Source organism: Chrysoperla carnea, chromosome 1 (genome assembly GCF_905475395.1).
Source record: "Chrysoperla carnea chromosome 1, inChrCarn1.1, whole genome shotgun sequence".
In the NCBI taxonomy this organism is placed as follows: Eukaryota; Metazoa; Arthropoda; class Insecta; order Neuroptera; family Chrysopidae; genus Chrysoperla; species Chrysoperla carnea.
Window position 1 is genome coordinate 87,037,795 of NC_058337.1, and position 22,936 is coordinate 87,060,730.

Consider the following 22,936-nt stretch of genomic DNA (forward strand, 5'->3'; position numbering starts at 1 on the left):
ACATTGTTGAGTAAAGTAGTATAATGTTTTATTAATATATTTCCAGCATCGTTCTTGCAGTTCCTATGATAAAACCCACTTTTTGACAGAATTTAACGAATTTTTTTTCACAGACTTAAAATAGAGCTTACTATTAAATTCCAAAGTTTCAAAAATTTTGACCGTTTAAAACATGATATAATTAATTCCTAAGTTCCCAATTTTGACCACTTTACGTCAAAATTAATATCTCGAAAATAAAACGACGAGGTGCTTTTTTTCTAAAAACGTTTCCTCTTAACTTTCCTACTTTTTTTTCTGTTGATAGAGAGTTTTTTATGTTGTAAAAAAATAGCTGGGAGGACAGTGGGTTTTAGGTACGTGCTTTGACCCTCGAAATCACGAACTTTGCAGCTGATTAATTCGCGATCTAAACGACCAGTAATTCTGCAACTTCACGATCTCACATCCAACATTATTCTTAGCCTGTGAAAAAAATAGTGTCGACAAGTATCTTAATTAAAAATTTTTGTATTGCTAACACAAATGTAATCAAAATTTTGGTTCAAAATGCTTCCCATTGCCTCGCAACACAATATTGCTCTTCTAATAATTGAATACGTAGTTATCTGAAGAGGATCTGGGTCGACCCATATGGATGCAGCTAGAGCAATAATATTAGTTCATCTCTGGTTTGTGAATTATTTGAATAAACTAGATTTTTTATATGCCTCCAAAGATAATGGACAAGAGGAGTTAGGTATGAATTTTCAAAAGAATACTCTCTGAAACCTTGGCTATCGAGTCACTGAACATCCTCTACATACTTATATATATAGTACGTATATAAAATTATTAAATAAATATTCCACTTTTTCATTCCGTTAAGTAAAAAATAGCATATAATCATTTTTGGGTTCCGTCAGTACTTCGGCCAAATTAGTGGTCAATACGATTGCTTGAACTCTTTAACGCTTGAAGCTAATGAACTAAACAACTTCGCTATGTGATTTTTTTTAGCTTTGCTTCAAAAACATTGTATTAGAAATTAAAAGCAAAGAATATTATTCATAAAATTATCTTTTCATAAATTTGAAAAGTATAACTCAAATGATGTTTATCGAAATTGGATAAAATTTGGATGTGATAGAGCAAAATTAAATTTTTTGGATTCTGATGACGTCATTAAGTTAAAAAATTCAATTTTTTTGATAACACAGGCAAATTCGATCCGATTTTATGAGATTTTTTTTGAAACCCACTAATTTTGGATCAGTCTTTTCAGTTGTGATGTCAATTTTTCGCTAGCTATCACTAATATGCTTAATTCCGGGACCAGGACTCCACATTCTTGAAATTTATTAGAGCTAGGTTGATTCTTAAAATCTGTACTAACAATAAGTGAATATTGTAGACTTTTGCCGGTTTCCATGATTTCTATGTAATTTTTTTGTAATGGATATTGAAGGCCAATGTATGTACATCCAACCAACATATTTTTTATTGCGATTGTTTGATAGCAAAGACAATGATAAAAAGGAAAATTTCAAAATGTTTCACCCAAATCTAATTTTATGATAAATTAGATTTAACAACCTTTCGATTAATTGATTATCTCGAATATTGTCTGCGTTGATATCCCATTAGGTGGTATTACACGTCTCAAGGTGGATAAAAAAATCCTCTTATAGTACTGAAATGAGCAATAGACAGATATAGCCATCATTGGCGCAGCCTAAGCACATTCCTAGCGATGCATTTCCCAATTTTTCTCTCTTTAGCCTATGGATATTTGAAAAAGTTTAAAAATCACAAAACACAAAAAATCTAAAGTAAAGCTTTTAGCCCCTCAAAATAAGCATTTCTAACCATTAAAGGCATAACCGGGCAATTTTACCAGGGGGGAGGGAAATTACCTATTTCTTATTATCATTACTCTTACGCTCATGGTATTTATTTGCAAAAATTCTCTGAACAATCATTTTATATTTCTGTAATGGTCATGATTAAAAAAAACAAAATAAGAATGTCGAAACGCTTCGATTTAGATATCTATTATTGAAACCTATTACCTACAGTGAAGAGGAAATTTTTATATAAACGATCATATTAAATTTAATGAGAGACCCATCCATCAATCTTAATTAAATTTGAAAATTATTTACATGCATTAAAAATTTACTATATCCTGTAATTAAAAATAATATATCCCGTTAGAATGTTCTGGAATATATATGAATGTTACCCATAAAAATACAATTCATGCATGGTAGAGCATTTAAAAAAATATTATAATGTATTTTTTTATATTGTTTTGTATGCCATTATTTGGCTTTTATCAATCATAATTTTCCTTTAATACTTTAAACGTGTGTCTAAATACTTCTGAATGATAAGTATAATTAATTGGAATTTAGGAAAAAATAAAACGAAATAATTTCTGTAATAGTGTCCCATTTTTGAACGCAAGGAGTGAAAACTTCAGAACCTATCCAACTCTTCGATAGTCGACAAACTCAACCTAACCAACTCGTAATTACAACAATACTCTGGGTCTATTTTTTCGGTATAATTTTTCCGATTACCAATTGATGTCGATGGTACAATAGTGGCTCTTGTTCCAAAAAATGTTTCTTACCTTCTAAAATAAAATTCGAAAGAATCTAACGTTTCGGTAATTATATGGAGGTTTATATCTTTAATATCTAAATGTGTTTGTTGCCGAAAAATTTTTTTTACACATTTACAAATGAAATTTACATCATCAGATCCAAGTATTTTATATTGGAAAATATAAGAAAGTTGAAAGTCGAAGATTCATTAAAAAAATTTTCCTCTTGAAAAGTAATTTGTTTTTATGATTTAAGTACTCGTATGAACTAATTCAAGAACTTTGAAGTATATGTAATCTGAGTTCTTATAAAGCAAAAAATCGTCAATGAATGATGTACTTTACATTTCAAAACAAATGTAGTGAATGTACTTAATTTTTAGAAATTAAAAACTTTCGATTCACTTGAATAAAAATGTGAACCCATGTTAAATAAGACAAAGAAATTGTTTTGATATAAACAAAAGGAAATTGATATTAAAACATATCATTTTAGTTTATAAGTTCTTATTACACAAACTTTAACTATATAAATATTTATTATTAATATATTATACTTTTAAATAATTAATAATGATAAAATTTTCTTTTAAAGTTATACCATTTCATAAAATGATAAAGTTACTGTCCTGTGTGTTGCCTTACACGGACTCCCTTTCAGCGTGATGTAATTGAGCATGTATGTGTGCTTTTTAAGGTCTGGGGGCTATAGCCGCTAGTACGATTCAAAGTTGCAGAGACGCCGTTTTCTGCAGAGCCATATAAACAAGTATGAAACACGGTATTTTTGAAAATTTAACAAACAAATTATGCTTTGACAGAACCTCTGCCAGTTGCGTTAGTAGTTTCGCCTTATTTTCCAGTTGAAATATAAAAAGATTTCCTTTTGTTTCAATTCATTTAACAAAGCTGAAAAATTGCAGAGTTTTTAACTTTTTAGAGAATATGAGAGTTTTTATGATATAACTAGCTGTTAAACCCGCTTCGCTGGGTTGTTTTTGCACATTTAAATATCAAAATTGTTAAATGAAAGATTTTTTTTTTAAATTCTCTCTGTATGTACGGAACAGTAAGATTTTTTTGGCCGATCCCAATATTATGTCTACACTCTCTTTGTGTACGGAAAAGTAAGGGAAAGATCGATAGAAACCCATGGAACATTCCAGAATATTCGAGAAAGTTCTAGAAAATTCGATAGAAATCCATAGAACATTCCAGAATGTTCGAGAAAATTCTAGAAAATTCGATAGAAATCCATAGAACATTCCAGAATGTTCGAGAAAATTCGACAGAAACCCATGGAACATTCCAGATTGTTCGAGAAAGTTTGATAAAATTCAATAAAAATCCATACAACATTCGAGAAAGTTCTAGAAAATTCTATAGAAATCCATAGAACATTCCAGAATGTTCGAGAAAATTCTAGAAAATTCGATAGAAATCCATGGAACATTCCAGAATTTTCGAGAAAAATGGAAAGACATTTGCGCCAGTAGCGCCATCTAGTGAAAATTGTACTATTGACAGTGGCGCCATCTATTGAAAATTATTAGAACTATTTTTTAAATCTATTTTCTATGAATTCCTAGATCATTTTTAATTCCACCCCCACCAAACTCCCTTATTCACAATGGGAGCCTAAGGGCTACCCAATGACATAATCCCCTACCGAAGGTCAATGGTTAGTTTTAGGGAAAATCGGGGACATACAAACAAACACTCTCTTTTTATATATATAGATTAGCTGATTTTTCATAATATAACATAAACCTTAAAATAATACATCAAGATAAATATTAATGCTAAGAAAATTAAATATAGCTTCACTTAAAAGTAAATTATCAATAACTGGATCTATATTTCATGATCATAATATTTTAATGAGGGTTATTAACTCATAAACATGAGACAAACGTAAAATGATATTAATACATTTTAGAAATCCACGTGATATCTTTAATCTATTAATAGGTATCCAGTTTGTATGTCAGTATCGTTGATTGATAAATAAGTGCAATAAAATTTAATGTACTAATAATAATGGCATAATGTATGGCTTAGTGGATAATTGTTCTAAAGATTGATTATTCGAATATCATTCATTTATGGTATAATTTGTTTATGCTGCTTAATACTCCAATTTGAATTATCGATTAACACTCATTGATGCTATAATTTTTTTAGTATTTGTTCCGTGTTTTCTTCATCTTCTCCCGAAGTCACTATTTAGGAAAAGTCTCTGATCTCATATCGTAGCAAATTTAGTCTACTTTAAAAACATCTTGAAAAAGTACTTCAAAAACAACCCGTTTAGGGTTATAATTGCCTAAATCTGAAAAAAATTTTCACGGATTTTCTCGATTTTTGACAAAGTTGCATTCGACGCTCGAAGTCACAAACTTGGATTATTCATTGGTACATCATCTTAAACAAGTTTGCTAAAAATCAGAACTACCGGATTTGACGTTAGCTCTGATGTATGAAGTTAGTTGGAAAGTATTGGATCTACAGAGTCCATTCTCGTCTCATATTGTAGCAAATTTAGTCTACTTAAAAATGTTCTTCTAGTCTACTTCTAAAAATGTTCCAGAATTTATCAAAAACCTAGCCTTTTAGGGTTATAATCGCCAAAATCCAAAATTTTCACGGATTTTTCGATTTTTGACAATGTTGCATTCAGCGCTCGAGATCACAAACTTGGATTATTCATTAGATCAACATCATAGACAAATCTCCAAAAAATCAGAACTACCGGATTTGATGCACACTACCCCGTACTTTCAAACGACAAAGTTACTGTATTTATGAGTATATTGGAATTGTTTCGACTTTGAGGAAAATTTATCTAAATCAGAAAAGTCGAATTTACGATTTATTAGTTACATTAAGGCCTATTTTCTTCACCTACTTCCAACCTAGAACTGAATCGACTTCAATTTAAAAATCGATTCAAGTTTAAAGGATGAAAAATGTTATCACTTAAATTTTTATAAAGTTTTCAAGTGTACAAATAAAGCAACATTAGAAAAAAGAATAGTGAGTTCTTTAATGGGAGGCCGTCCTTCAAAATTTTTGGTTACGGACGATTTTAATTTATTTTAACTTTAAAGTGGGTCAATATTTAATTATAGTATAGTCAAATATTTTAAGGTATGCATTTTTAGTCCAATTTTCTTCTAAAATATAGACTTATTTACTGTATTGAAAATCAACAATAAGGGTTGAAGGTGTGTTTTGTATTCCCTAGAACACAATTTAGGGGCTGCCAAATAGAAATCATGTATTCCTTATTAAAATCTAAGACGAAAAGTTCGTTGATATTTCGCGAATTGTTCATTTAACGCCTCGCTAAAAGTATCGTTAATATCGTTTTTAAATAGAAGTAAAATTACAGTAAATAAAGTTTACCATTTTTAGCCAGTTTTCCAGTTTACAACACAGAGAGTTCTAAAATAAAAAATTTTAACTATATTCTAGAATTTTGAATGTAAATTTCTTAGTGAGCAGTAAACTTAAAGAATTGCAGTAAACGTGATTTCCTACAGCTTGTTTAGTTGCAAAATTTAAGTTTTCCACATATTAGTCGAGAAATTTTTCACATTAAAAACGATAGCCTTAATCGTTAGAATTGCTGATAGCCTTAATCTAATAACACGAAGTGTCTAATGAGGGAGAAATATGTTCTTAATAATGGAGCTCCGTTGTTCACGAGTTTTTTTATTATTATGTGTTTTAATTTAATTTAAATTATGTAATTTTTTTAAACTAATTATGTTTAAAGTGTTAAAATTAACAAGATTAAGATAACATTAATTTGACTATATATTTATTTATTTACATATTTTAAGTGCTGAATAATTATTTAAATTGTACAATTTTTAATATATGCAATAAAATTTTAAGTATTGATTTTTGAAATGCAATTAATTTGTAAAGGTCTGCCAATTCATTTGAGATATTTTTATTTGTTTGAACTAGAAATTCAGTTAATACTCTTGTAAATTTGGTGACAGTCAATTATTTTACAGTCTATCTTATGTCTACTATTTGATATTGTTTATCTTAAAAGAATCCCAAGTAGATTTGGCCGGATTTGTAAATACATGTTCGAACTCTATTGTATTATTCCCGATAGGTGAAAACCAAACCATGTAGTTTAGTGAAAGGAAAGTAGGAACTTCAGAAATTAATTTGGCTATGCCTCCTCAATCCTGGCTCAGATTCTATCCGTTGTTTCTTTTTAGAAGTTTAATTACCTGTTTTTCTGTTCTTCTTGCTTTTTAGCAATAAAATCCCCCAAAAAACTTTTTCTGTGTATATTTCTGAATAAAAATATATAGTCGCTATAGACGCTGAGAGTTACAAAACTCAATGGCTTTTACAATGAAGGAAATTACACCACTAACAAGTGGCAAGATTTCTTGACTTCCACATGGTTAAGATCTATATTGAATTAATCAATTATTTTATTAAATTCGAGGTCTATCCAACAAATATGCTAACTTGTTCTAGTTGAAATCTCTACGTTCTTGTAACTCCAATATAGAAATGGTATTTTGAATAATAATGCGATCCTACACTCAGACCTGGATTCACCACGCAAGCAGAGTATACACTTGCCTAGGGCAACATGAACGGAAGGCCGGCAAATTTTTGCGGAAACTTTGAAATCTTACGGAACTATTTATTGTCACTTAAAAAATACGGTATTGACATAAAAATTGCGAAAACAAATTGTGAAAAAAGTGAGGTTAAAAACTCGTCTGATAGTGTTCCAATATTCAATAATCAATATTTATCAAAATCAAGATCTTCTAAAATAACCAATATCATTTACATTATAACGGATCTAACCAAAAAACATTTATGTGGCGATAGTCACGGTATTATTGACGACGATGTAACTAAATAGAATTATAAATTAAATTATGAAAAGTCATGCGAGATGGTTGCTTTGATATTTTAATACTATTCAAAGATACAGATTTATCTGCCCTTTTGCATCAAGACTTGATATAGTAACCCCAGTTGGGGAGTATAAGTTCCCAAGATTTAAATGATTTCTACATGGACGCTTTTTGAAATGGATATATAGCGAAACGTGAGTAGATTGGTACCAATGGACCTATCGGCCACTTGTACTAAATTTTATACACTTATTTGCAATCAAAAAGGTGATATACTTCTTCAAATTTTTATCCAAAATCATGAATTTCATGAAAGTGTCTACCCATGTTTTGCAATACTACCATATCAAAAAGCCTCCCTGGTGTTATTGAAATTTTGGAGGCTTATATCTCGTGATTGGTGTTACGAGAGCGAACCTTGGTGCAAAACGACGAATACACCGATATATTTGACTGATATTAAATTTTCAACACAGCCAGCTTGCACGGATTTTTCCCATACATCTCCAAGTAAATGCAAATACTTCGAATATTAATTCAAATAAATAAATTTATCCATAATATTTTTCGATTTTGTTTCTTTGTAGAAAATAAAAGTTTTTTGTCAATATAATTTTTGCATGATGTAAAAAAAAAGCTCATAGTTCAACAATGCAATTTATCTCTCTTTACGATATCTCAGTTAGGTATACAGTTTGACAGAGATAGTGCCAGTCATGTTTATAAGCAACTAGCTGAGTTTACACATTCATATATAGATGTCTCAACTCGTTGTACTACCATTTACGATATGAATATCCTCTGACGGAAAACTGATCAGATTAGTCAATAGATTTAGAATACTTCAACGAAGATGTCTTCAGGAATTCTTCAATTAAACCTCTTCTGCAGATGCTCAAAAATAGATTTTCTGGGACATAATAAAGACAACGGTATTAAACGGCATTAAAAGTATACCAGAAGAATGCGTGAAAGAATGGTTTTTGAATTTCTAACTGGAGCATAGAACATCAACATACAGCCACTTTCGAACTCGTTTCAAGGTCTTGTCATCTCTTTCCACATTCTAAAAGTGGAAAAAGATGCTTGTCAAGTATCTATTAATGAACTTCTGAATGCCACTTACAAAACAGTTATTATTCTGATATTTGTTTGAAAAGCCGCAACTACGGGTTCATACTTAATTAGATCATTCTACATTCGTTATATAATCTTCTCTTTATTTTAAAGTCGTCTAATTTTGCTAACATGCCCATAAAACTGCTCGTTGAGTAGAGAAGATCAGGAAAGTTAAAACCGTTCTAGGTGGAGAGTAAATTAATAACCATTCATTGCGTTTTGTGATGTTCATTGCTCAGCTTTCGATTAACTTTTCCAGGTGGTTTAGCATCCTCATTCCAGTTGAAACAGAGCAACACCATTATCATTTAGGGGTTTTAAGCTTTTCACCATGCTTTCGCACTCTTCCAAAATACAAAAGGATTGGATTTGTTTTTCCTTACAGGATTTCAAAATCGTTTATGGAGACTTTAAGCACTAAACTTCACAAGTTCTGCATCTAATTGAGAATATCAAAGATATACCAATGTAGCTCAAATGAAAGGAGACCTTACAATGAGTATACTAAAGTATTTTAGACCTTTTAAAGACCTTTTTCAAAATTTCTTCTATCAAAATTCATTTTTGTTTTGAATTTTATCACAATTTGTTTAAACTTAGGATTTATGCGAGCCTCCTTTAGTGTGTCAAACACTACATTTTTGTGACCGTGACTCATTTACAGGTTTGGTAAGAAAAATCAAATTGAAAGTTTTGGAGTTATCTAATAAAATTTTAAAATACAAATATAGTAGAGGTCTTTTAGATATAAAAAACACCAAACCTCGGAGAACAGGGCTATAGTCAACCAAATTGGATGATTATAGTTTTGTTGTATTTTTAATATCGTATACTTGAAACTTATACCATCAAATTTAGGCTCTTGTCTAATAGCAAAATGTTGGTGGAAGGAAAATAAGGGGCAATTTAAAATTGAAAATTTAGATCGGTTAATTAATCATAATGATCCTTCACCTAAGTCCCTCCCTTTCATCTGATTTCGAAAACGGCAAGAGATTGATCAAAACTTTAAATTACAAAAGTATCCATTGAAAAAAAAAACTAAATATATTTATGTAATTTAAAAATGGAAAATCAAGCCCTACAATAGCTCATTTACCTTCATAAAACATTTTTTCGAAAAGCGGTAACTTTCAGAAAAATATTTATTGCATTTAATCGAAAGAAAACATGCTAGCTACAGAAAAATGCTTTATTCAAAAATTGTCAAGAGCAATAGAGGACATTCGCCTGTGGCCATGACTTTGACATGAAATTCTAGTTTCAAGGCATTTGGCCTTCATCTTCAAATGACCCTTAAAATTTATCTGGACTTAAAAGTTACTAACACAGACGGATGACCTTTTTTTTTGTCTAAAATGACCTCCCTTGAATGATCTTGAAACTAGAATTTCAGGCCCTTGACAACTTTTGACTAAAGCATTTTTCTGTAGGTAGCATGTTTTCCTTCGATTAAATGCAATAATGGCATATTTTTCCAAAAGCGATTTTTTGAAAAAAATGTTAGTTTTTTAAGAGATCAACTTACTAATTTAAAGTGTTATGCTATCTCTTACCTTTTAGGATCTAAGTTGACTATTAAACAACCCGGAGAACTAGGTCAAATCTGATTTCTGAACATGATGTCTCCCATCAAACTCTGCAACTTTTATTTAAGCGATTTTTTTATTGGTTAAATACAAATCGAGCTATTAGCCGTAATCAATTAAAATGGTCTATCTTGTATAGTGGTGGTCATCTAGACTGTTCAATGTAAACAAACTTAAGTAACTTCATATTTACCCAAACATTTTCTTTAGGGTTCCCTTTGAAGTGAAAGTTTTAGATTTTCAGAATTTTAGAGGATATTTTTTCTTAAAATGGTAAAATTTCGCTCCGCATTGCGATGTTAGACAAAAGCGCAAAATTTTGTTTGTATAAGTTTTATAGTACATGACCTTATAAATACAGAAAAAGGAAATTATTGAATTCCGAGGTTAAAACCTAAAAGCACCTGACTAATATATGTTTTTTGACATCACATACACAATGTCTCGTGAAAAATACAATCATTATTCTATTATTTGCTACTATACATATAAGAATATAAAATTTGTTTTATATTATTATACCTACAAATTTGTTTTTCCTTAAATCTTTTGCTTTGCACTGATAGATGAATTTGATGCGCAACATATGCTTTTTGATCTAAATTGAATATTCACAAATTAGGCTAAAAATACACCGGAGGTGTCTTAGTACCAAGAGACAATGTGCCTTCAATCTAGTCTAATTCATTTAAGATAAAATTAAAAAAAATATATGTCCGTATAGTCTTTTCAAAATTGTTTCCTAAACAAATTAGATTAAAAGTCTAATGACCATAGTTTACATTGCCTTGTCTCAATTGATTCAGCTAGTTTTCTTCAGTGTGTATTTAGCCTGTATGAAATGAAAGCCATTAACCTAAGTATTTTTGTTTCATTTGTCGAATATTCAATTTATTCCGTATATATACATTTTGAATCATAGGTGTTTAGCAAAATCAATCCAGTTTTCTCTAATTTTTGATCCGTATATGCAAAGTATTTATATGACTTTTTTCTTATTCATAACTTTTTCGAAAATTCAAAATAATGATTTTTTATTTTCTCTTGCACTTATTTGAATATTTATTGCGGAGTTGGTACACCAAGATCTTCGAAAGCCACTTTCTTTCAGCTATAGCTATTTCCTTGGTTGTCCGAATCTTGTTTATTATGGAGATTGTTAGCAATTTATCAAAATTATGATTTAGAAAAATTCATTCCAAACACTTATATCAGGCCCTTTTCGGTAGCTCCTGTAATTTCTTCAACGAAATTTGTTTAATAGATTCGATAGACTCAAAACGTCTACTAATAATTTTAATTTCTAGAGCAAGAAAAACGGGATAAGCCAAATCTATTGAATTCGATGCTTGGTCGTACTTGGCTCTATGCAATGACTGTTTCTGGAAACTAAATTATATTACTTATTGATCAATCGTCTGTTCTCCCATAGAGAATTCATAATAAAAGAAACGATGAATATCGAGTATCATAAGAATTGCCTCCAACGCTTTCTCGATTCCCTTTGATCTCTTTACATCACTCGTTTCGAAATTCGTTTTGATAAAATCTAAGCTTTATCTAACATGAATTCCATTTCCATTCAAAATTTAGTGCAAAATTTCGTTCATTGTAAAAATTGTTGAAAAGCAGTATAAAAATGACAGATCAACTTCAAGCTGTTTAAATTAGAAATTCCATATACTTTTTTTTTTTATAGAATGTGTAATATATAATCACTGTCTTTTTTTAATCATATTATAAAGCTGGCTACCAAAACCACTCCAAGCGTGCTGGCGCAGCTCGTATAAATTTAGCCTAATCCATTGAGTTGAGGTGGTGTTTGGGATTATTTTGGAAGAAAAATTTACAATTCTCTAAATTTTTCATAAACTAGTCGCTCTTACAACCGGAGACATATACAGGGTGTCCCAGGAGCAACGGACGCCCTCGTGGCTCAGGTAGAAAATAAAATTCTAAGACGAAAAGCCCTTTTCTTTTTTTATCTGAATAGATAGTCAATCAGAAGCGTGCTACATCGGCTAGAATGCGGAGGAGAGGGGTAGTAAGAAATTGTGAGTGAGACTTGTGCATACGTGTAAAAGTGTGTGAATGTGTAGAAAAGGGCGGGTGTAAGTGTATAGAATCAAAAAATGAAAGAGAACTTGTTCGTCTTAGCATTTTATTTTCTACCTGATGCAGCAAGGGCGCCTGTTACTCCTGCAGAGACACCCCTGTAAAATACACATTTCGAGAAGATTATTAATACAATTTTCTCGATTCTATTTATACTCTAAACGTTAATTAGCCAATTGTTTCTATATCTTTTCCATCTCAATTTATTATTTTAAAAACTATATTGCTTGTTCAAATGAAATACAAACACCTGTGTTTGATATAATGACTTATTTGCTTGACGTATAAACATAGCGCAATCTTTGTATTAGTCTGAATCGTTCGTATTAATGCATGTGGTTTGCTAATTAAATAATGTGATTTATTAAAGAAAAATCAAGGGTAAATGATTAACGTACTTTCAATATCACCAACCAACAAATATGCATGTGCATTCCATGTAAACTTTTCCTGGTTGTGTAATATCATTGCCCTTATAAGAACTATTGATTTTGTTTTATTCACATTAAAGCAATTTATCTGACAGTTAGGAATGACTTGAGTAACACCTATCGAACATCTTAATAGAGATAAATACGATAACGGATACCAAAAATCGTTCTTTTGTTCCATTCCGATTTTATTTATTAATAGCTGCCCATGAAGCCGTATCAATACTTTACATAATAGTATTTTCAAAAAACTTGAAAGTTTTTTTAAGTTAACTGCTTCGTTGTTATTTTATCTTCCTTTATGTGAAATAGAGAGGCGGCAGAAAAGAAACGTTTTCTTTTTACCTAAACGTGAAAGTAACGCAATTCCTTATATACATATTAAAAGAAGAAACCTATTATTTTGCGTTTATGTTCATAAAGGAGCTTCCATAAACTACGTGGCTCAATTTCAGCCACTTTGGAACACTTCCTCCCCACCATATAGCCTACCGTAGCTTTTACTATGATCCCCCTCATCGGATGGAATGTAGACTTTTGTACTTTCTTTTAACAAACTTTAAACAGATTAATTTGGTTAAATATCTGCTCGCCGCAGCGTGTAGGCTAGTTAGAACGTACTAAAGCCATAGCAACCGTTTAAAATATAAATGTAACCAATGTTTGAAATTAAATATCAATTATCGCAACTTGATCTGTTAAATTATCGAAACTTAAATTTTTTTCATTGTGCGAAAACAAATATATCAAGAAAATTACGTAATTTAACGTCATGGCCACCTCTTCCTTTACGTAGCTAAACATAGCCTTTGAATCAAACCAAAATCGCACGTTGGCCCGCTGAGCCGTAAATGAATTAAAAATATGTCAGAATTCTATTATCTTTGATATATTATTTTCTCTTCATACAAAAAATTCGTTTTAAAAAAAGTTTCATTAACCCTTTTGAAAATTTATGAACATGTGAAATTTCTTTCCGGTTTTATAATTTACATTGCACTACGTTTAACGGATTTTTTTTATTTGAGTTTTAATTTGTATACAAGCTATTGCCAATTTATTTATTGTAATTTTGTGTAATAACTAATCGCCTCTGGCCGGATCAAAAATTAAAAAATCATTTCAAATATTCTGAATTTCGTATAATAATTTTTTACATTCAAGGCTAGAGTGCTACTAATAGTGCTTACGGTAGTTTGCTTTAAAGTTGTCCTCCAAATTTCTATTACAGAAACTTTTTTTGAACAAAGTAGGTAATATTGTTACAAAAATTTTTTATTATTACACAACTCTGCTCTGAATTTAACTAATTGTACATCAGAATACTATTTAATTATGTAAAACGCGATTGATCGGAATATTACACTTAAACTATTAATTCAAAATGTTAATTGCGCACGCTGCATGTTTTGCTACTTCATAATCTCAAGTAATATGCTTAAATCAATCATAATTATAAAAATTATATACCAAGAACAAACCAATCAAATTTTAATGATCAGCTGGATTTCTTCTTGCATTAATTCATACCAATTGAGTAATCGGTAAACACTCACCCTACGTTTAATTGAGTGGCCGTAAATATTGGCTTTGGGAGTTATCTTTCATACAACCAACATTTTACCCAACGAAGCGGGTGGGTTAAATGGCTAGTATTTTTACTAACTTGAGGGTGATACCAAAGACGATAAATGTCAGTAAAATTTCTTGGATTAAGACTTTTTTCTCGAAAGCATCAAGAATATATAACAATTTCTCATACTATTCTTAACGAGTTTGAAATCAACTACTAAAAAGATGATAAACCACTGCTAAAACGACCGCTAAAATTTCAATGGACCGCTCACATATTTCAATTGATTAGTAAGGTAAACAAACCAACTGACCAATTTTCAATTCAAATTTTTGTTATCGTTGGTCCCTTTAATTCCAATCCACTTCTGGAAACTTTTGAGGCATCCCTAACGCTGTTCAAAATTTAGCAACCAATGGTATTTTGAAGATTCCAGATATTCTTGAAACTATTCGAATTTTGGTTATATGAATTTGCGATCATTCAATTTAACGTAAAGTTAGTGTTTAATGACTATTAATTTGGTATGAATTAACGCCAGAAGGCCGGTTCTTGGTATATTATTACAAGCTAAATGTGCTTACGCTAGTTTTCTTTAAAATTCCTCCATCGGTGAAAAGCGAAAATTTTTTTTTTCGTAAATACGGCGAAGAAATTTTATGAACTACAATTTAATACAGAATAAAAATATAAGTGTGGAAATTTCGATATCCAAAATATACACATAAAATAAAATTTATTTACATAAGTTAGAACCGTGTAGGCCTATAGGGTAATTCAATGCTGTGTAGCGAGAGGAATCGTCTTATGCTAAATGTATAGTCTGCCATTCATAAACAAATTAAAAATTAATATAACAAAAGCTTAATGTTTTGTCTATCTATACTAATATATAAAATTCTTTGTATGTAATAGGGCATGTTATCATCAAAATGTGGACACACTGGATAAAAAGATACAATTTTTGCTAGGCCTTATACAGGAACCAGACTTTCAATTTTCTTCTAGTTCTCTTGGAATCACAAAATTGCTGTTATCACATAGTTTTTAAATGGATCAGACTGTATTCAGAGTGTTCAAAAAAAAATTATCGAAGCCGATTAACCATATAGCAAGAGTAGCAAATGCTACAGATTCCGCGAAAACACAGCGTATAAAAAAATTTGACGAGGGCGCTTATAAATGGGTGGGTGGACTAAAGAAAGGTTAAAAAATTATAGTAAAATACACGTTGACTAAAATAGGTAAAATTTGCAGGCAAGTTTTTTGTTATGGGCCCATTCATAATTGGTAAGGGATCGGCAGTAGATTCACGACGACTAAACAAATGTTCTTTATTGATAGAATATTATTATTGGGCCCGCGGTATAGATTTACTGCAGGTTCCACGCTAGTTTAATCCGGCACTGATTGGACTCCTAACAGATTTTTAATTGGAGAAAATGACTAAAGTTAAGGTTGCTTGTTTCAAAGAGAGAAACTTATTGGAAACCTTGAATTTGATGTTGATCTTTAGGGTCATGCAAACGGCAATTTGATTTCATAACTACATATTAAAAGTTAGAAGAATTTTAAAATTAAAAAAATATTCCTTGTAGTTGGCGGAGTTGCTATCCGCCAACTGGCGATAATAATTCGTGTTAGTTAGAACAAGTAATGGATCCGTTAAGCTTAGTTCCAATTTAGAATACGAGCTGCCAATACTTGTACTTGCCATTTTTAAAGGTCAATCAAAATATACAAATTCAAATCAGTTAAATCCCGCCACCTGGTGATAAAAATTCGTATTAATTAAAATAGAAAGTGGTCTCACTTTCAATAGTTTCAATTTAGACTGCCAGGTTACTTGCTATTTATCAATTGGAAATGAAGTTTACTATAATTTATTATCTGACAATTTTTTGATACCTACAGAGAAATTTACGTTCAGAGTTCTAAAACAAAAAAATCAAACTTGAAATTCTTTAACTTTGAACATTTTGTCGGTGACTCTTACCGAAAAAATGTTCATTTCGTAAATTACTTACTGTAAACTTAAATTCCTACAATTTTGCATTTTTAATGTTTTAGTTCACCTAATATTAGTCGAAAAATTTTTTTAATTAAAAACGATAATTATCGAAGGCTTAACCGTTAACGGTTGATCGAAAAACACCAAAGGTCTTTTCCTTTTAAAATTTAGGAAAGAAGTCACAGATTCCTTCTGATCTGTTTAGCTTTAGTCCGGGTTTTTAACACCTTGTATTTTAAATAGATCTATTTAAAACACATGATTGACGAAGGAGGAATCTATGTTCTTATTAATTGAAAGTCGAGTATCAAACTAATACCCAGTAAAAATTTGGTGCTTTTATCCAATGTGCCAACGTATACACAGAATTCATCAATAAGACACCCTACTAATGATTATATGATTAGAAGATGATGAATTTTGATGAAACCTTAAAAAATCATTTCAGAAGTACTATATGGGATATGTTTTGTGAAACTAAAATTCAATTTTGAGTTAAGTTGGGTATAACTTAAAAACGTATAAAGGCTCATATATTTCTTTGGCGAGGTAAGAGATTTCGTTTTTGTGGTTTGTAGATTTGAGCCGAATAGACTAAAATCAATATTCTACGCACATATTCATTCATTCATTTATAAGTATCATTTAAGTAAAGATCTTCGACAAAAAGAATATGTAACTTTATTAATTATAGAAATAGGTAATAATTATTGAATGATAATCTTCGATACAAAAATACTAGGTAATATACAAAGAATTTTAATTTACAAGGACTATTATTATATCAAGAGATATTTTTAGTCATATTTTTTCTGAAAATATAGACTTATGCAATATAAATATGTTTTATGACTCCTAGAACACAATTTATAGGGTTTTGACAATGTATGATATACCCTTCCTCAAAACCCCCATAAATTGTGTTCTAGGAGTCATAAAACATATTTATACTGCATCACATCGTTTCAAACAAACGTTTCTTGCGCCACTGACTCTATTGCAAATACAATAACATACAATGCCCCATCCTTGGGGCAATTTTTATAAGCAGCCGTGTATGATTGCATTGGGAAATTGTTATTATTTTAACGTTATCTATCATTTGAAAAGTCCTGCTGTTGTAACTTACTGTATATTGTAACTTGAACTATCTGTACGTTGGGCCTTGAGCACCTCTAGCGGCACCCTTTGGTTCAAATAAGCTTAAATGAGATGTTGTAAAGACGAAAATTGATTTCAGCAATTTGGAGAGGATTTTCAGCAAAAAAGCTGGTTTTCTCTAAAGGGTTGAAAAACAACATTAATCATCAAAATATTTTAATTTTTCGCTTTTTTTAAGACCTACCTCAACAGCTCTGCCCAATTAAGTTAGAGGGCTGAAATTTTGTCTTAGCATTGAGATAATGTTATGGAAGTGCCTTTTATTATTGTCGTAAAAAAGGTTATTTATATTTCATTTATTAAAAAACATGAGAAGGGAAAATCATTTCAATAAAGGCATCTTATGTTGGGGAATACGACTATAGTGATGGAGCTCTGCTACTCACGAATTTTTTTTACTGAGCAAAGTATCACTCTTTGTTGAAAAATGAAAAACACTTCATAAGAACTTTTGACAATAAATTTGATCAATTATCAAAAATCGAAATTTTCATATTTATATTTTTTTAATCTAATCAGTTTCCATTGCCGTGCAAGCAATCAAATTTTTCCACTAAATGATAACTCCTATTTTAAACCCTATTAAATGACAATTGAAACAAAAAACAATTCAGATAATTTCATACATATCCTGTTCAGCAGATCAATTATATTTATTTCTTTCTAAATCAGGAAGATTTTAAATATTCTAAATCAATAACTCAATTCAAAATGATTACACATTAATTGACACTATATTAGTGTGACGTCAAAACACTATACTATACGTAGGTTTTCATTAAAAAGGCCAAGAAAGTAGATCAAATAATTTTATTTACAATTTAAAAAGATCACAAAAGCCATCATTACTGATTATACCATACCTTTAGCTATGATTACAAAATGGGTGGCCTCTATTGTGATTGTTTTTATTGAAAAAAAAATCATTTGAACTATCTCTTATTTATGAACATGGTATATAATGGTTTTCCACTAAACGGACAAACAAAAACAAAACTGAAACTCGAGTCGAAAAAACAAAACTGCAACTTTTTACTAACTTTTTGGATCGAGACTGGCAATGGATTAGCAAATGGCTATTACAGTTTCAGTTTTGTTTTTGTTGCAATTTGAATTTTGATTTTGTTTGTCCGTTTGGTGGAAAACCGGCATAAATAATGTCACGTTTATTTGTATCCAAAATCATATATAATTGATCTGAAAAATTCTTTGTGATTTTTAAAACTCATAAGTTTTATTTTTTAATTTACTAAATTTCATATGAATTTGTAAATTATAGAAAATTTAATTCTAAGAAATATAGGCGGTTTAAAAAAAGTAAAAATTTCTAAATATATTTCGTATAGCAATTAATTCTTACATTTGTTTTTTATAGAACTCTCATATCAAATCTCAAGTGGGTCGGATTGTTTTATTTCGTAAACCGAACTCTCAAGTCATTAATAAAAATGATTGCATTCAGACTAATTTAATGATGAGTAAGCACTTACTCAGACTTTTTATCTGAATGCAGCTATTGTTAAATCAAAATATATTTTCAAAACTCCAAATTACACTTACATTTTTAATCAAGATTAGATCTAAGCATACATCAAAAACTTTCCTAATTTATCTTTAATATGTCTCTTTTCTTATTCTCTCATGAGTTTGGTCTATTACCCTAAAGTAATTTTACTTTGAACCAGGAAAAACTGAATTATATATCAGGATATCTCCGATGATATCTTTTGATCAAAAAATATACATAAGCTTACATCAGTGGTGGTCTACATTTATACCAACAGATGTAGAATAGTAGACCAACACTGACGTACGCTTATGTACATTGATGTACTCTGATGTACACAGATGATCTACACAGACGAACAAGTGTACATCTACTAAGTTATAATAAGATCTATTATGATCTCAGTTTTACCTTTTTTTTATCAAAATCATCGGAGATATCCTGATATATAATCCAATTTTTCCCGGGGAGTATATTCAATTACTTTAAGATGAATCATTTATCACTAAGATTCATTTACGACTTATAAAATTGATCTTCTGCTTTATATGTTTTTTTTTCGGATTGTCTTGAAATGAATTAAATTTCCTATTAACTACAATGAAAAAGTGTACTTTCATCTCGAAAAACATTGAATCGCTACTATTTCTCCATTTTGTATCAAGTAGACATATTTGATATCACATTAGGCATCTAAAAATAAGAGAATATTAAATTATTTGTAATGTGGATTTTCATTTCGTAATTGCTAGTATTTAACAAAAAAAAAAAAAAAAAAAATTGGTAAATAGTAAATTAAAATTTTAAATTTGTTAAATTTGCCTCAATTCCTAGATTAGCTTTATTTTGACAGCAAAGTAATCGTTATTAATGACTATTTCAAGTTTCAATTTTGTTTTACACTTAAGTTTTTACAAGAAACTTTGAAAAATAAACAACATTCAGAAAAACCGCAACGACTATCCAAATTGCAAGAAAAATATATTGGACAAAGGCATCATGAAATTGGAAGTAGATACAAAAAAACAAGGCTCCTATGAAATTCGAAACAATAATCAATTTTTTGCATAGCTACTCACATTATAGAATACTGAATTTATCTAGAATTTAAATAGCTATTTTGGATTTCTCTATTTTTTTTGAATTTCATATAATTAATGTGTCTCCATTGCTATTTTAATTAGACCACGTCTTTGTCCCATATATTCTTTGTAGAAATTTTGGCTAAATATGTTCATGAAACAATCACCAAGCTAGAGACGAGTAACAAACATGGGAGGAATACTCATAAATTTTTCTTTGCTTTACTAAAAGCACATTCATGTAACAAACAGCAGAGATAAATTATTTTTCGGATAACTAGAAAAACAAAGTCATCAAAGATTTATTTGAATCTCTTTCAAGCAAACAGAATTATTATGTTTAAAATGATTATATCCGTATTTCTTGGCCGATTTTACTTTTAATTTCACTTTTGTCATCTTTTTTACGATATTTCCATAAAATTTCATCAATATTTTCTATTACTACCAGCTAATTTGTAATAGATGAAAGTTGCAACCCGCCAACTGACGATAATAATTCGTACTAATTAAAACAAGAAGTGAGCCCGATTTCAATAGTTCCAATTGATACTACTAGATGGCAATACTTGTACTTACTATTTTTTAAAGGCCAATCAAAATATTCAATCAGATAAATCCCGCCAACTTGATATAAATTACCTTTTTAATAGTTTCAATTTAGACCACCAAGTTACTTACTTCTTATCAATACTGCTTAAATATGTGTTTATAATAGAAAAATTGATCTAAAAATCGAAATAATTTAAAATTTTATTTCTCGTTAATATAACTATTTTTAATAATTTACCAAAATTATAAATAAATTTTTTTTATCCCACGCTCTTATTTTTAGATACCTATCGTTCATTGTTTGAAATTTTTTTTCAAATAGGAATGTTTTGCTTTGTCGAATATGATTTTTTTTTTTTTTGCATTAATACACGTTAATTATGAATATGTATTGAATAATAAATATTTTTGCAGGTCTATCACTTGGAAGAAGGAAAAGATAAGAATCCACGTTTCTTTGATGAACATCTTGAAGAACATCAACCGTTTCCCACATTGGAACATGTATTACAAGTGTTGGATCCTCATGTTGGATTTAATATTGAAATAAAATGGACAATGCAGTTACAAGATGGCTCTTTTGAACTGAATAATCCAATCGATTTAAATTTATATTTGGATAAAATATTAAAAGTTGTATTGGAACATGGGGGTGATCGACGCATCATCTTTTCGAGTTTTAACCCCGATATATGTACATTAATACGCTTAAAACAAAATAAATACCCAGTAATGTTTTTAACTCAAGGTCAAACTGTTAAATATCCACCGTATGCTGATCCACGTTGTTTAACAATCAAAGCAGCTGTACAATTTGCTGTTGGAATGGGTTTATTAGGTGTAACTGTACATACAGAAGATATACTTCGCGATGCATCGCAAGTGAAATTAGCATTAGATGCAGGTCTTGTGATATTTTGTTGGGGTCATGATAATAATGATCCATCAACAATTAAACATTTAAAACAAATTGGTTTACATGGAGTGATTTATGATAAAATTGATGAATTTTCTGATAAAGAAGTAAAAGAGAGTATATTCTTAGTTGAAGCACGTGAATCACAAAAGAAGCAATTTTTATTAATTGCTGATTTACAAAATACACCAAAGAAATTAGTTGAAGGTGAAGAAGAAGAAACAAAACCAATTGAACCGTGCGCTACGCCTTTTATCGATGTAGAAAAAGCACGTCTTGTACTACCAAATGCATCAACTGCAACATCATTGGATTCCTTACAGGATGTACAAAATTCATCACAAGAATTGGAAGCGAAATTGTTCAGTGCTCATCTTACTGATATAAATAATAAATAAAGTTCGATGAATCATTGAACAATCTCATTTAGCATAATTTAGCTCAATATATTTATTTTTTATTTTGGTTCTATTATTTTTTTTTTTTATTTACTAAAAATTCAGTATTTGCATATTTACATATAAATTATTTAGATTTTCATTGTCTATAACTCTGTTCAACGAAAAAGCTATCTCACATTTTTTGAACTTTCTTTCGGCAAATTATTTTATACCAAATAGCTTTATAGCTCTAAAGTCTATACAAATGCAATTATTTATAACCCAAAAATTTTAATTGTTGAGGTAATTCTCTTGATGAACAGAGTATATATTTAGTATGTAATTAATAACGTGGGAACGCTGTGATAATAAAAATTCACATAAACTACGAATTCACTTTAGAAGCCTTTTTGTTTTAATTCAGAGTAGCAATTCTTGTTAAATTTTCATTCAGAGTAGTCATTCTTGTTAAATTTCCGTTTATCAGTGCAATTTTTGAATGCACTGAATAAGATGTTATAATACATTTTAATATTATATAAACGACAGAACTTATAATATGTATTTATAAAATTATATGATATTTAATTCCGCTAAACAAAAGTTATCAGAATGTCAACATTAATATATTAAAAATTCAATAAAACAAATTGCTTATTTTCTTAACTATAGATTATTTGTTGTTCATAAATTATTTACATATATTTTACAGAATTATTGATTCATGGCAGAACAGTGCGCACAGAAGGAGAGGTGGTTGTAGTCAACCCCCCTCCATTGAAAATCTCACTATAGTCCTGAAAATTTAGCTAATTATACAACGAATTTCACAAATTGCTAATTCACATCATTCCTGCGCACAGGAACTAAGTTAGGAGAAACTCACTCACAAAAAGTATTACATAATATACAATATTATGTAACATAATATACATTATATAACAGGTTCGAAAATAAGGCACTACAGCACCTTACGACGTGAACGGCTTTAGCTTTTTAATTG

The 22,936-nt window shown here is 29.8% G+C and overlaps 1 protein-coding gene across 2 annotated transcripts in view; it reads left to right on the forward strand.

The window, feature by feature from the left end:
• Positions 1 to 22,604, forward strand: part of LOC123303817 (glycerophosphocholine phosphodiesterase GPCPD1) — a 43,129-nt gene extending 20,525 nt beyond the window's left edge. Inside the window, exons 4-5 of one of the 2 annotated variants that reach the window (XM_044886310.1) lie at positions 9,217 to 9,285; positions 21,052 to 22,604. In XM_044886310.1, coding sequence (XP_044742245.1) covers positions 9,217 to 9,285; positions 21,052 to 21,951 — 969 coding nt within the window. In that variant the 3' untranslated portion in view covers positions 21,952 to 22,604. The remainder of the gene's footprint in view (positions 1 to 9,216; positions 9,286 to 21,051) is intronic. The other variant, XM_044886311.1, reaches the window with a different exon arrangement.
• Positions 22,605 to 22,936: the final 332 nt, after the last annotated feature.